A 14225-nucleotide genomic window follows, 5' to 3' on the forward strand; every position below is an offset into this window, starting at 1 on the left:
GCACCCCTTCAGTGTGGTCCCAGGCTCAAGAAGTGCTGGGGATGCTGGAAATGCCTCAGAGGGAAAGTCTGAGATGTCTATAAAATGTTGCTACTGCCAATGTCAGAGAAACTGCCTGTGGTCTCTTCCATGAGTTTTATGGTTTCAGAGCTCACATTTAGGCCTTTAATCCATTTTGAGTTTATTTATATGCATGGTGTGAAAAAGTGGTCCACTTTCATTCTTTTGCATGTAGCTGCCCAGTTTTCCCAACACCGTTTATTGAAGAGACTATCTTTTCCCCATTGCATATTCTTGCCTCCTTTGTCACAGATTCTGACCACAGAAGGGTGAGTTTATTTCTGTGATCTCTACCCTGTTCCACTGATCTATGGGTCTATCTTTGTGCCAGTACCAAACTGTTTCAATTACTAGAGGCTTGTAGTATATCTTGAAATCTGGGATTACGATACCTCCAGCTTTGTTCTTCTTTCTAAATATGTCTCCTCAGGCAAGGGAAACAAAAGCAAAAATAAACTATTTGGACTGCACCAAAATAAAAAACTTCTGCACAGCAAAGGAAATCAACAAAATGGCAAGGTAACCTACTGAACGGGAGAAAATATTTGCAAATGAAATAGCTGATAAGGCAGAGGACCTGAATAGATATTTTTCCAAAGAAGACATACAGACATACAGATGAAAAGATGCTCAATATTACTAATCATCAGGGAAATACAAATCAAAATCACAATGAGATATCACCTTATGCTTTTCAAAATGGCTAATATCAAAAAGACAAGAAATAATAAGCAGTGGTGAGGACGTGGAGAAAAGAGAACCCTCATGCACTTTTGCTGGGAATGTAAATTGGTGCGACCACTGTGGAGAACGGTATGGAGATTCTTCAAAAAATTAAAAATAGAAATACCATATAATCTAGCAATTCTACTACTGAATATTTACCTAAAGAAAATAAAAATATTAGTTTGAAAAGATATGTGTACCTTATATTTATTGCAGCATTATGTATAATAGTCAAGATATGGAAGGAACCTGGGCACCCATCAATAAATGGGTGGATTAAGAAAATGTGGCATATATACACAATGGAATATTGCTCAGCTTATAAAAAAAAGAATGAGATATTGCTATTTGTGACAACATGGATAGACCCAGAGGATATTATGCTAAGTGAAATAAGTTGAGCAGAGAAAGACAAATACCATATGGTTTCATTTATATGTGGAATCTAAAAAATAATAATAACAAACGAACAAAGCAACAAACAAGCAAACAAAAACCAGACCCTTAAATATAAAGAACAAACTGGTGGTTGCCAGAGGGGAGGTGGATCAGGGGAATGGATGTAATAGGTAAAGAGGATTAAGAGGTACAAACTTCCAGTTATACAATAAGTAAGTCATGGAGATGACAAGTACAGCATGGGCAATATAATCAATGATATTGTAATAATGTTGTTTGGTGACAGACAGTGACCACTGAGGAAGGTACAGAATTACTGAATCATTGTGTTGTACATCTGAAACGAATATAATACTGTATGTTAATTATACCTCAATAAAAATAATAAATATAGTGAGATGTAAAAACAAAACAAAACAAAAAGGAAACCTTAGGCCAGAAGAAATGGAACCAAATGGGACATGGAAGATGTGTGAATAAAGCATATCCTCTACAAGTCAAAAGGCCTGGACAACATCTGCCACCATCCTGAAGTCCCTGAAGTGAGCGAGGCCAGAGCAGGAGGCTGGACCCAGCTTGGCCAGGCCTTCAAGAGCCCTGCTGGACCTACTCAGCAACACCTCCTTCTGGTGGGCAGTTACCCTGCGCTTGCAGGAGGTATTTTAATTTAAATGCCAAAAACAGAGACAGCAGAAGAGGGAACAGTCTTTACCAAGAAACGGCAGCCCCTAATCATGCCCAGGCACACCTCACATCACCTCAACTGAAATCTCCATTAAGACCCAGTGTGGGCCCAGTTTGGACAAAGCAATCCTCTTCTGGGCCCACAGGTGGCAAACCTGGCCTGGTGGCCCTGCCTTCCCTCCCCACTCTGTGGCCAAGGTACTCAGCCCCTGCCGCCCCTCCCCCACGGCCTAGGTTCTGACAGCAGCTGGGCCTTTGCTGGGCCGCTAATTCTGCATTAATTCCCCCCTTCACATTTTGCCACTTCATCTCCATCCATCGATGATGTGGGAAAACACACAAGAAACTTTCTACAAGTTATTCCCTTTCTTCCTCATTAGTTGTTAGCATTGGACTGAAACACAGAGAGCTGATAAGAGTCCTGGGAAGTGAAACCTGGCTGGCAACCATGAACGAACGGAGCAAACTGTACTGAGCGGCCACACCTCTGTAAATGCCTAGACCAGGCTCTGTGCCTCTGTGAGTATAATGATTAAGAGCAGGGGTTCAAAACTCACTCCATCACTTCCTACTTGTAGGACCTTGGGTAGGTTGCTTACACTTTCAGTGCCTTAGTTTCCTTATCTGTAAAATGAGGATGGCAGTGACATCATCTACATCGCTTAGTTGAGATAATACCAGTAAAGTGGTTATCGCAATGCCTGGCAATTATGCTTACTAACGTGTCCCCACCAGGTCCCTCAATCACTGCTATCTCAATCCGACAAGCATTTTGGTGATGGAACAACACACCATTCAAGCCACTGTCTGGGAAACAGGTGATTGCTAGGTGCCCTCATACCTGAAGGGCTTGCTGTCAGGGTCAGTGTCCTTGAACCCCATCTCCTCAAGCTTACAGCGCCGATACAGTTCATAATGGCGGGTGTGAGTCTGTTCTCGCAAATCTTCCATGTTCACGCGGATCAGCATCTCCCGAAGTTTCACAAAATCACAGTGGTTTTCATTCTCAACTGCAAGAGATGGGAAGGTGGAAGCGGCTATCAGCAATGACATCCCTAAAAATATGAAGTGACACTTTCAAAAAGTTATCACCATCGCTCCTGAAATCTCAAAGCTGTGAAGACCCTTCACTGGATTCGCCTTACATTCCCAACGAGGACAAGATTTTCAACAATGTGGACCATAATGTTGATGACCACAGTGATCACAGAGTGCCTGCTCAGGGCAGGGCATTGCAAGAGGAACTTTATAAATATTGTCTTTATCCTTCAGAACAATTCTGCCAAGTAGGCATTGTGACTCTCGTCTTATAGATGCAGAAGCAAGGCTTTGATAAGGAAGCTGACTTCCTGAGTACTGGGAGCAGAATCTACGTTCAAACACAACATCTGGCTGCAAAGCCAGGTCTATTTCCACTACTCCGTGCCCCCTGGAAGTATACAAGGCAGGTTCTACATACCACTTCCTTTAATTTCATCAACACTATGAAAAAAGCTTTATTATAGAGAAATAGGTAAGATTCATAAAAATTGTAATTTTCTTAGAGATCTGAAAGGTACAATTTCTTTTCCCTTCTCACAGATTTATTGCCTTTATTCAGAAAAAAAGAAAAGGGGGACTGATAGATCTTAAACTAATGAAGAAACTTTCTATAGCTATCCTACTTAACCTATAGCATCAGATGTCCTCCCTCAAAACACACAAAGGCAGGAAAATAGGGTCCTTGCCTATCAAAGTGACACATGGGAAGCTTCTTCAGGTCAGAGACTATGATCATGTCTCCCAGCACCAAATAGGTCATAATTCTCAGATATCCACTGAGATAACATTTAATTGAAAGACAGGTTTTCCAGAGATAATGGAGAAACAAGTAACTTCTTGTTTACAAGAAATCTTTTGCAGCTTTCTTATTATACTTTGCTGATGAAACTGGTATGAAAGTTGTTGAAACTTCTAGGGAAGAGCTCTTTTCTACCAGGAATTTATACTCAATTTGCCACACAAGCCAACATTCTTGAGGGGCTGCCTCACTGGAAGTAGGGCACTGTGGTCACTTCTCCCCACCATCTACCTACTTGGTCACAGGGTCTTGCTTCCTCACTTCACAACTGCCATGTGTACAACCCTCCCTTCATCCTGCCTTTGGTTGAGGACCTCCCCCAAAACCTCCCCAAATAGGGCAGAGAGAGAAGAAGCCAGAACAGTCACCACAGGAGTTAAATGTGGAGACCCCTTTCCCCCTAATGTGCACATACCCTGCACCACACCCCAGGGGTACTGCCTGGCCTTCGCCATCTTGTTGCCGATCTTCACCTCTTCAGTGCTGCCGACCACAGCAAACGGGAGATGGACCTGGGAAGCAACACAAGGACAGAGTTGTTACCTTCTCCAGGTCTTGCCCAGGCTGGTTCTCCGCCTTGCCTAGGCTCCGCCCCTTCTGCCAGCCTCACTTAGTGAGGGGGAGACAAAGGGGAGGGTGGGTAGAAGAGGGAGGAAGCTCTGCAGGTCAGCAGAGGTGGGCTTCGTGTACCCCACCCCTCCTATGACCAAATATTGATTATGTGGTATGAGCTAGATTCAAAGGAAACCGTAGGTGTCTTTGCAACCACACAGGAAGCTTCAGACACATGTTGTCCAAGACTGTAGCCGCTAATATATGTGGCCACTGAGCATCAGAAACAGGGCTTACAGGATCAAGAAACTGAATTTTAGTTTTATATACTTTTCTTTTCTTTTTTTTTTAAGTACAGTTATTTTGAGAGAGACAGAGCGCAAGTAGGAGAAGGGCAGAGAGAGAGGGAGGGAGAATCCCAAGCAGGCCCTGACTGACAGCAGAGCCCAATGTGAGGCTCGAACTCTCAAACCAAGAGATCATGACCTAAGCTGAAATTAAGAGTTGGGGGCTTAACCAACTGAGCCACGCAGATGTCCCACTTTTATTTACTTTTAATTATTTTACCTTTGAACTTAAAAATATAACAAAATATTTTTCCGTGAAATAAAACTGTATTGTTTTGGGACTGCACTTCATTTTGCTTTAAACTTAAATTTTCTAAAAAAAAAACAAAACAAAAAACTAAAAAACTAGTTTACTCAATGTGGATGAAAACATTAGAGGAAAATTATCTTTTTGGTACTTATTTCATGTTGAAAAATTTTCAAGTGTGTTAGGAGTAATTTGGGTATGCTTCCAAATTGGGATATGCTGTAACTGTAAAATATACATTGGATTTCAAAGACTTACTATGAAAATATCTCATTAATTTTTATATTGATTGCATATTGAAATAATATTTTTTTTTTTAACATTTATTTATTTTTGAGACAGAGAGAGACAGAGCATGAACGGGGGAGGGTCAGAGAGAGAGGGAGACACAGAATTGGAAGCAGGCTCCAGGCTCTGAGCCATCAGCCCAGAGCCCGACGCGGGACTCGAACTCACAGACCGGGAGATCGTGACCTGAGCTGAAGTCGGACGCTTAACCGACTGAGCCATCCAGGCGCCCCTTGAAATAATATTTTAAATATATTCAGTTAAATAAGTTTTTTAATTAATTTCACATTTCCTTTTACTTTTTTTAATGTGACTACTGGGAAATGTTAAATTGTTTGTGTGGTTCATATTATATTTCTAACAGCATTGCTTTACAGTTGGCCATTGCACAAAATTCAAATCAGAACTACATTTTGGCCCAAATTATTGGCCCAAGCCTTGCAACCCAGACTTCTCCCAAGCAGAGGTGGTGTTCAAAACAACTGACTATTTCACGTTGCTTTATTTGGTAGCTATGGCTACATTCTGGGAGTGCGGGTGGTAGGGACAGTAATTCCATCTTTTTTTCTATTAAAATATAAGAATAAGAAAATCTGAAATGGTTGTTCTGAGAATTATTATTTCAGTTCCTTGATCCACTGCTCTTCTACTGTAGGCAAGTTGGGAAAGATGAGAATGTCCTACAGCTAAATCCTCTCCCACAGAGGACATAACCCTCAGCCCAGGATGCCCAGGTGGTACTTCATTTGCTGCTCAAGATACTTATATTCTCTGGTTCATCTCACACTCTATAGGAAGGAAAGAAAGCACATTCCTTTCACAGACTCCAAGTCTGGAACTGTAATGTGTCCCCTGAAGTTGAGGAGCAACAGGGCCCCGCTGGCCACCATTCTGCCATAATGACCAAGGAAAGAGTTTTCTCCGCTCACACTGAGTGACAAAAGCAACTGCCAGTGAAATCTGTTTTCCACATATCATATGGGATTTCATCACCAGGAATTATTGGCAAGGAAGAGACTTAAAAAAAATTCTTGTTAAAGAACAAGATTAATTTCGGACTATCAGTTTGATTAATCTGATAAAGAGACAAAGAGCCAAGATTCATGGGACTTTTTTCTAATGTTTATTTTTGAGAGAGAGAGAGAGAGAGAGAAAGAGAGAGAGAGAGAGAGAGATTGAGTGAGTGGGCGAGGGGCAGAAAGAGAGGGAGACACAGAATCTGAAGCAGGCTCCAGGCTCTGAGCTATCAGCATAGAGCCCGATGCGGGGCTCAAACCCAGTAACTACGAGAACATGACCTGAGCAAAAGTAGGATGTTTAACCGAATGAGCCACCCAGGCATCCCCATGGGTAGTTTCTTTCCAAGAAATTTAACACAAATTTAGTTTCATGAGCACCCAAAATAATTTAAAAGGAAGGGGAGAGATATAAAGAGAACATTAGACAATATTCACTCATGTCATTTATTGAATCCTATGCTGAAGTTCTACAGCAGAAGAACCCCAAACTGAAGTTCTACAGCAGAATAAACCAGTGCTATCTCAGCCTGGGCTCTAATGATGCTGTAAAACAGGCACACTGCTCTGCTGGCACTGGAGCTAAGCTGCCTGCGTTCAAATCCTCCCTGCACGACCGATGGCTGGACCATGCCAGGCTGCAGTTTCCTCATTGCGAGTTAGGGATAATAATAGTGCCTACCTATGGGACTGGTGTGAGGATTAGATGTAAATAAAACCTCTCACGGTGGCTGATGCACAGTAAATCCTCCATAAATGTCAAAAATGACTGGTGCTATGATGGCTATGAAACTCTCAGTACCCATAGCCAGAGAAATTTAGACGTGGGAGAGACCTCACATGTTATCCATTTCGATCCTGCTTCTACAGTATCTAAATGAGTTGAGATACGGAATCTGTTGTCCACCACCTTGTGATGGGAACTCACTCCTTCCACAGGGTGCTTGCTGTGCTGCGGTGGCACCGATGGCCAAACGTTCATTTCTCGCTGGGCCCCAACCCCTCACTACCCTTCAGTTCTGTCTTTTGAATGAGAACAGTTACCCTCCGTCATGATGACCTTCCTTTCGTACCCTCTCCGGCCATCCTCCCAGGAAGAATCTGCTCCCCAGTTTTCACAAATTCCAGAGTCTTCACGATCCTGGCCACAGGAGCAAGACAACCAGAGTAGGTCACACAACTCCGAGTGTGACCACACTAGAGCAGAGTGGAGAATGGACAATCTCTGCTCTAATGGGCCCCTAAATTTTCAATTCATACAAACAGCCCCAGATAAGGGAGAAGTTATATTTGCTTCCAAAGTCCTAGTCTTATTGGGAAAAATTTAAGGAAAATATTCCTCCATAAATGATAACAGTGCTATATAGAAAAGTCCATATGCTGAACTGAAGAAACAAGAAGGAGTTTTGTGAAATATCTCTGTTCTCCTAAATTATGATAGCAAACAACACAAAACTGGTATCAGGGTTGAAATCTCAGTGCTGCTTTGACCAAGCCATTTAATTCTCTAGATGAGCTTCAGTCTGAGTCCCTTTATATGAAATGTCCAGAATAGGCAAATGTCCAGAAGAGACAAGAAAGTAGAGTAGTAGTTGCCTAGGACTGGGATGGTTAGAGGGTTGACAACTAAAAGGAACATGATTTCTTTTTCAGGTGATGAAAAGGTTCTAAAATTGGTGGTGGCAATGGTTGCTCAACTCTGAATATACTAAAAACCACTGAATTGTATGCTTTAAACGGGTAACTTGTACAGTACATCAATTATATCTCAATATGGCTGTTAAAAAAAAAGAGTGCCTTCAGGGCAATTTAATAATTACTTCATTAGACACTTTTCATGATCAGATCTAAGGAAAGTAGAACACAGCTCAACCTACCACAATTTAAAAATGTACACTGACTTCTGCTGCCACCAGCACACTTTTGAATCAATTTTTAGCACGTATTCAGGGGAAGGCAACTTATTTAATAGCTTCTAATTATATTTCACAGAAGCTAACCTACAATTTTAAGAATCCCAAAAGCCATCATTGGTCATCTACTATGTGCAAAGGATGCTAGTTTTACACAAGTTATGCATTCCCAAATGGAAAAAAAAAAAGTATAGGAATTGTGGCCCAGAAATGAGCCATGTATCTCTTTGTGAGATACACAAAGAGGCAGTGAGAAAGATTCGGGATCAGCAGATAGCATGAGGACACGGACATCATATCACAGGTGCACTTAGAATTGCTGAAGCTTTACTCAGTTCTCTCTTGTTCTCTGCCTGGGACATGGAGAAATTATACCCTCAACTGCCAATTAACCTAATGATTCAGGAAAGAGTAGGGGAAACAGAATGGAGCAAAAGGCAGGAACCCATCGCAGAAGCAAAAGGAAGGCAGGTGGAGATATTTCTGCCAACAATGGCAGAAACAAGCAGAGATCTATTTCCTTTAAGCTGCTTTGTGTGAGACAGTGCTGGGCTGGCATTCCCTTCCCAAGAGGTCTGCTGTAGAAATCCTGCCTGTTGGAGCAGGAAGGAAACTGGAGATAGGCTTGTCTAACTTTCCCATTTGATAGATGGATACCCTGAGGAGTAGGGTGGTTAAATGACTTGCCATAGTGGCAGAGCTGGGCAACGCTAAAGAATCCGATTCCTGGCCCAGTGCTCCAGTCACTCTACAATGCTGCTACCAAGAAAAGCTTTCAGGACAATTTCTGGTAAGTTCTTCCTAACTTGAGGACTTACACTCATTGTTGCATTAATCTCTGCCACCGTTTCTTCATCTGTGGGGAACTGATATATCTGGACTCCATTGCTGACTAGTTCACTCATGATCTTACTCTTGAATTTGTGCAATTCATTTTTGGCAATCGTGTCAGCTTTTGCAATTATTGGAATGATGTTCACCTATAAAACAAACATACCCATTTTTACACAATTCCAATATAAGAAAAATAAGACAAATGAATGAAACATAACAAAAGTTGTAAAGCTTCACTTAAAAAATAGATATTGAAAATAAGGCTTTGTGCCCAGAGGGAAAATTAAGAAGACATGGATAATCTTTTAGCTCCATCTGTGAACACTTTTACTTCCTCCCATCCGGCACTGACAGCATACTTGTAATTTCCTCTTCTTTGCTACCTCATTTTTTTTTTTTTTTTTTTAACAGAGTAGAAGGAAGTGTTACTCTATGACAAATAGCAATAACAAAGAAGCCTATTCTTTGAATAACCAACCACTCCTTTTAGACCCCTCCCAGCTACTTAAAAAGCTTGATTTTTGCATGTTCCTCACAGTGCAAAGCAAAGACTGTGTTAGAATAGTGGAATATTCATCTCTATGCAGGATAACACCCTCTCTTTTTTTCTAATGACTACTAGGGGTAGAGAACATACATATTAACCAGAACAAAGACGGCTTCACCTACTTTTAAAGTTTTCAAAATCACACCAATTAATTCTTTTGAAACACCAGCTTCTAGCACATTACTTCATGTCAGAATGAAACCTAGCGGCAAAGGCTCGCTTTCAGAGCATTGACTAGAGACCAGGGAGAAGGCAGAGTTTGAAAACAGTGGCAGAAAGCCCAGTGTGAGAGCTGAGGACACCCTCAAGCCCAAGCCTCAAACCCCAAAGTGGGTCATTCTCCCAACTTTGCCCAGCACTGCCCACACAGCACATTTTAAAAAATTCGTTTTTTAAGATTAACTTTCTTCCACTCCCTGGTAGCCACAGAGGTTTCAGTAAGACACAACTGACATCTGACACCTGGGGCCATGCTCTCCCAGCTCAGGGGAAAGGGGGACAGACTCAGTGAGAAAGCCACACTAGCAAGAGATGAGGGAGTCCTTAGGGAGGTTTTCTTGGTCATGTCTGCATTCCTTTGCTTCTTTTATTCCAAGAGCCGAATCAAAACCCCTGATACACCACAATGAGAAGACATGTGGATAGAATAACATATTCTTCACCTATTCCTCCACCCACTCCTACCTCATCATGCTTGGGCTCATCCAGCAAGAGAAACACTAATGGTGGGGATATGTCTGGGTCAGAGCCCAAGAAACAAAACACTTCCCCGTTGTTCTTGTTGGTTATCTTCTCTACATGTTTAGTATTCAGTGACTATTACACAGACAAAATGGCAGAGGTTCATACCTTCTTGACCAGTTTGATCAGAGTAGATAGACACCACAGGCAATTGAGATTTAAAACCTCTTTTACCTCAGTGGCAGGTGCTTGAAAATCATTTCTGAAATTATATGTTTATGATATATATACTTAAGCACCTTAACTCTTCACTTCACTTGTATAAACACCCTTTGCAAATACCATTTTCAGATGCTCTCCAGCCCTCCATCTCTACAGCAGTATCGGTTCTTTAAAAGCAGTTTAACCTGTTTTCAGGGACTTTTTTTTCCAGCTGTGTTCATTTGCCTTATTTTCTTTCCCTTTTTAAACCAGCCCTACTAAGCATAACCCTTTGTTGAATATTTGCCGGGCTTGGTCCACAAACATGGCCTCAGTTAGGACACCACCTCCATCTCTGCCCCTCCCCAGCCCTGTTACCAGGGACATGGCAGCCTGGGGAGCCAGCCTCATGGCCCAGAGCCCTCAACTGCCTGCCTGCCCGTGGCTCACTGTTGCGGACAGAAATGCATGAAAAGGATTCTATTTATTCTCCCGAGAGTCCTCCAGCTGCAATAGTCCCTTCACATCACTAGACCATTTTTCTGTAAACCAAGGTATCTGTGCATGCTGGAAGCCCAAGGAACTCTGTGCATGCTGGAAGCCCTGTGTCAGCCACTGCAGCCCATTTGGCGGCCAGTTCAGCCAGAGGCCTCGGGGACAGCTGGTCATCTGACTGCCCTCCATTACGTTCCTCTGGAGAGAAAGCATCTTTCAAACAGCATTGTTTGGACACAAAAATAACACCCAACAAAACCCCCTAAAGATGATACAACTTTTTATGGAACTTCAAGGAAAGTTAAAAAAAATACCACAGCTTCTTTTTCTGGCTGTTTTCCTTTTCATTTGCTTCTTCAATTCAAAATATACTGCCTTCCATTTATTTCAAAATGAAAAATCAAATTAATTGTAAAGTACATCACTTAATGTTATCAAACTTATCAGTACCTCTCTTCAAATGTTGTAAAAGGAAGAGTTTATTAATGTGGAAAGCCCAGGTGTCAAACTGAAACCACTTTTTAAAAACATTTGGGTGCAATTCACTTTTAAATCTAAGAAGCTGGACTGTCCTTATCACATAAGGAAAAAAATTAACACCTGTTTTTTTCACTCAAAACTTCATATTAAAGCCAAACCTTTAAAACAGAAATTTAGAGAAGGTTTTAGGAAAGTAAACAATTTGTGACTTTATATTTCAATCTCCCTAAATTTAACCCTTCCTATGACCATTTAGATGTCTCCGCTATATAATTCCCCAACCTTCATCAGAGCATCCGCTGGTGCTAATTTAAGAACTAAAAATACTTGGTAAAGAGCTCCATGGTTTTATTTGTTTGTTTTATTTTGTTTAGCCTAACATCCAGAGGTTTTGAAGCATTTTTCTCACATTGCTAAACCCTATTGTTCTGTAAACCAGAAAAGACAATTATGGGGTTGGAGGAAGGGGGAGGGATGAATAGGCAAGAGCACAGAGGAGTTTGGGGGCAGGAAAACTACTCTGTATGCCTCCACCATACAGGTCTTTGTAGGTTTGTCCAAGCCCACAGGCTGTGCACCAACAAAAGTGAACCCTAATGTAAGTAACAGACTTTGGGTGATTATGGTGTGTCAACATAGATGCGTCGACTGTAACAACCCATCAATGGGACCCATCAGGTGGGGGTGCTGACGTGGGGCAGGGGTATACATGCGTCTCTGTACCTTCCTCTTAATTTTGCTGTGAACCTAAAACTGCTACAATAAACTGTCTTGTAAAACAAAACAACTCCAATTACATTAAAAGAAGGAAATAAATCAGGGCCTTCAGATAAAGGTGATCCAAAAGGCAAGTGGATAGTCACCAAAGTGTCAGTGAGTACCTTGCTGTCCAGCTTTTTCATGGTGACTAGGTCCAGAGACTTCAGTGAATGGCCAGTAGGGGCAATGAAGTAGAGGCATGCGTGGATCCTGGTGTCGTGGTAGTTGAAGAGAGAACGTTTGATCTTCAATTCCTCTTGTAAGTAGGCTTCAAATTGAGCATCAATATATTCCACTATTGGCTTATAGCTAGAATGCAGAAGAATTTTTTTTTTTTTTTAAACACATCTTCAAATCAGCATATTTCTAGCCTTCAACCTCTTGTGCAGCTCCATGCAGGCAGTCAAGTCTTCAATGGTTCCCTCTCCTAAGAGCTGAAGTCCCAGTTCCTTACCTGGGCATCCCAGGCCTTCCATCATCTGGTTCCTGAACATCCCTCCAGCTCCTCTCTCCCACTTCCTCCCTGGCTCACCATTTCTGTCCCAGTCATCACACACAGCTGCCTTCATGACCTGGTTCATGCTAACCCCCTACCCGGAACAGTCTCCTTCCTAGTATTCCCCTGGCTAACATTCATCCTTTAAAGCAGAGATTATAAATATGTGAACCATGCTGTCACTTCCCATGGAAGACATTACTAAGACATTGTGGCATTCTTTCCTGCTGGGCCAAAATGGAAGTCTCAAAATTTGTCTCAGTAAAGTGATTTTGACAGCCTCTACCAACTGATTGGCTTTGGCGCACAAAAGGAAAGTGGTTTTTGATTTCAGGCTATGGCATAACCTAGTGGGAGCTCTGCCCCCATGCTTTGTCCCATTCCTCCAGAGATGAGGGCCCCTCTGTGCTCTCATCTAGCCCAGTGCTCCTGGGCCATTATAGGCTTCAAGATTATTTCCAACTCTGAAATTTTATGATTTGAAGGTAAACTCTATATCCCTTTCTTCTCACCAAATCATAATTCAAATTTGTTTTGAATAATTATGTATGATTCTATTAGCAGACCATCATCATTAATAACATATTGGGAATATGCATTCAATAAACCATATGTTCTCCAAGGACGAAGCAGTACATTAGGTAGGTTGCTGTGGAAAAGCTATAATCTTTCAGGTTTCCAGGGACCTGCTCAGGAGAAACCAGTGTGAGCAGCAGTGAATTGGGTTACTAGGAACACAATGGGTTAATTCTCCCCAAACCTATTACCTTGCTGAGGAATGACTTACGCTTTAAGAAAAATAAAAACCTTTCAACACTTTGCTCCCCCAACTCATATATTAAACTGAAATCCTTAAGGGAACAACAAATCTTTGAAATAAGGATGACAGCACACACTCTAAGAGAAAAAACAAACAAAACAAAAAACACATTTATAACCAAAAACCAAAAGCACTCAGAAAACGGTTTTTGATATTTTTCTTTGGTCATTCATTACAATCCACTGATTCAATCTGAGCAGACAAAAACTCTAGCAGTTAAAAGAAAAAGTAGGATACACCAGTAAGTAAATAGGACAAAAGAAATCCCAATAAATTCCAATAGAAAGAAGGAACAAGTGAGAAGTTTCTTCTATGTTTTCCACTTTCAAAATACAAGCGGGTGTTCTGAAGCAACAGTGATAATATTATAGGATGGTGGTTAGAAGCATGGATTCAAGACAGATGGACTCCAACCCCACAACTTACAGGATATGTAACTTTGGGCAAGTTCCTAAACCTCTCTGTCTCCATTTCCTCATAAGTAACTCAAGGACAAAAAAGTACCTATATCAGAGAGCTACTGTGACAAATATGTGAGCTAACATATGTAAAGGCCTAGCACATAAAAGATATAACTATTTCACAGTAATAATAATTTTAAAAAAGCAACAACTAAGAGAAAAGCAAGCTTGACTTTTGAGAAAGTTGGGGGTGGCAGGGAGGAACCTTACACTCACTCAGTTCCATGGTAACCATCCTGCTACTGTGCTCATGCCCTGTAGGGAAGTGGACTGACTGGGCCACTCCACCGAGGTTCACCCATGCCAGCCGAGAGCCTGATCTTCCAGTCTCCTGACACTGAGGCATGTGTTTGGGGAACCAGGCTCTCTCTCCAGCACC

At 41.7% G+C, this 14225-nt stretch overlaps 1 protein-coding gene across 7 annotated transcripts in view; it reads right to left on the bottom strand.

The window, feature by feature from the left end:
- The window catches only part of SEPTIN11 (septin 11), an 88333-nt gene that overhangs the window by 14010 nt on the left and 60098 nt on the right, over nt 1-14225 (bottom strand). For all 7 annotated transcript variants that reach the window (XM_019466851.2, XM_019466822.2, XM_019466826.2 and 4 more), the window contains 4 exons: nt 12192-12378; nt 8891-9052; nt 4125-4221; nt 2711-2879 (listed from right to left, as the gene is read on the bottom strand). In XM_019466851.2, the coding sequence (XP_019322396.1) occupies nt 2711-2879; nt 4125-4221; nt 8891-9052; nt 12192-12378 (615 nt within the window). The remainder of the gene's footprint in view (nt 1-2710; nt 2880-4124; nt 4222-8890; nt 9053-12191; nt 12379-14225) is intronic.

The sequence above is a fragment of the Panthera pardus genome, unplaced genomic scaffold (assembly GCF_024362965.1).
Source record: "Panthera pardus isolate Hobbes unplaced genomic scaffold, ASM2436296v1 HiC_scaffold_13, whole genome shotgun sequence".
In the NCBI taxonomy this organism is placed as follows: Eukaryota; Metazoa; Chordata; class Mammalia; order Carnivora; family Felidae; genus Panthera; species Panthera pardus.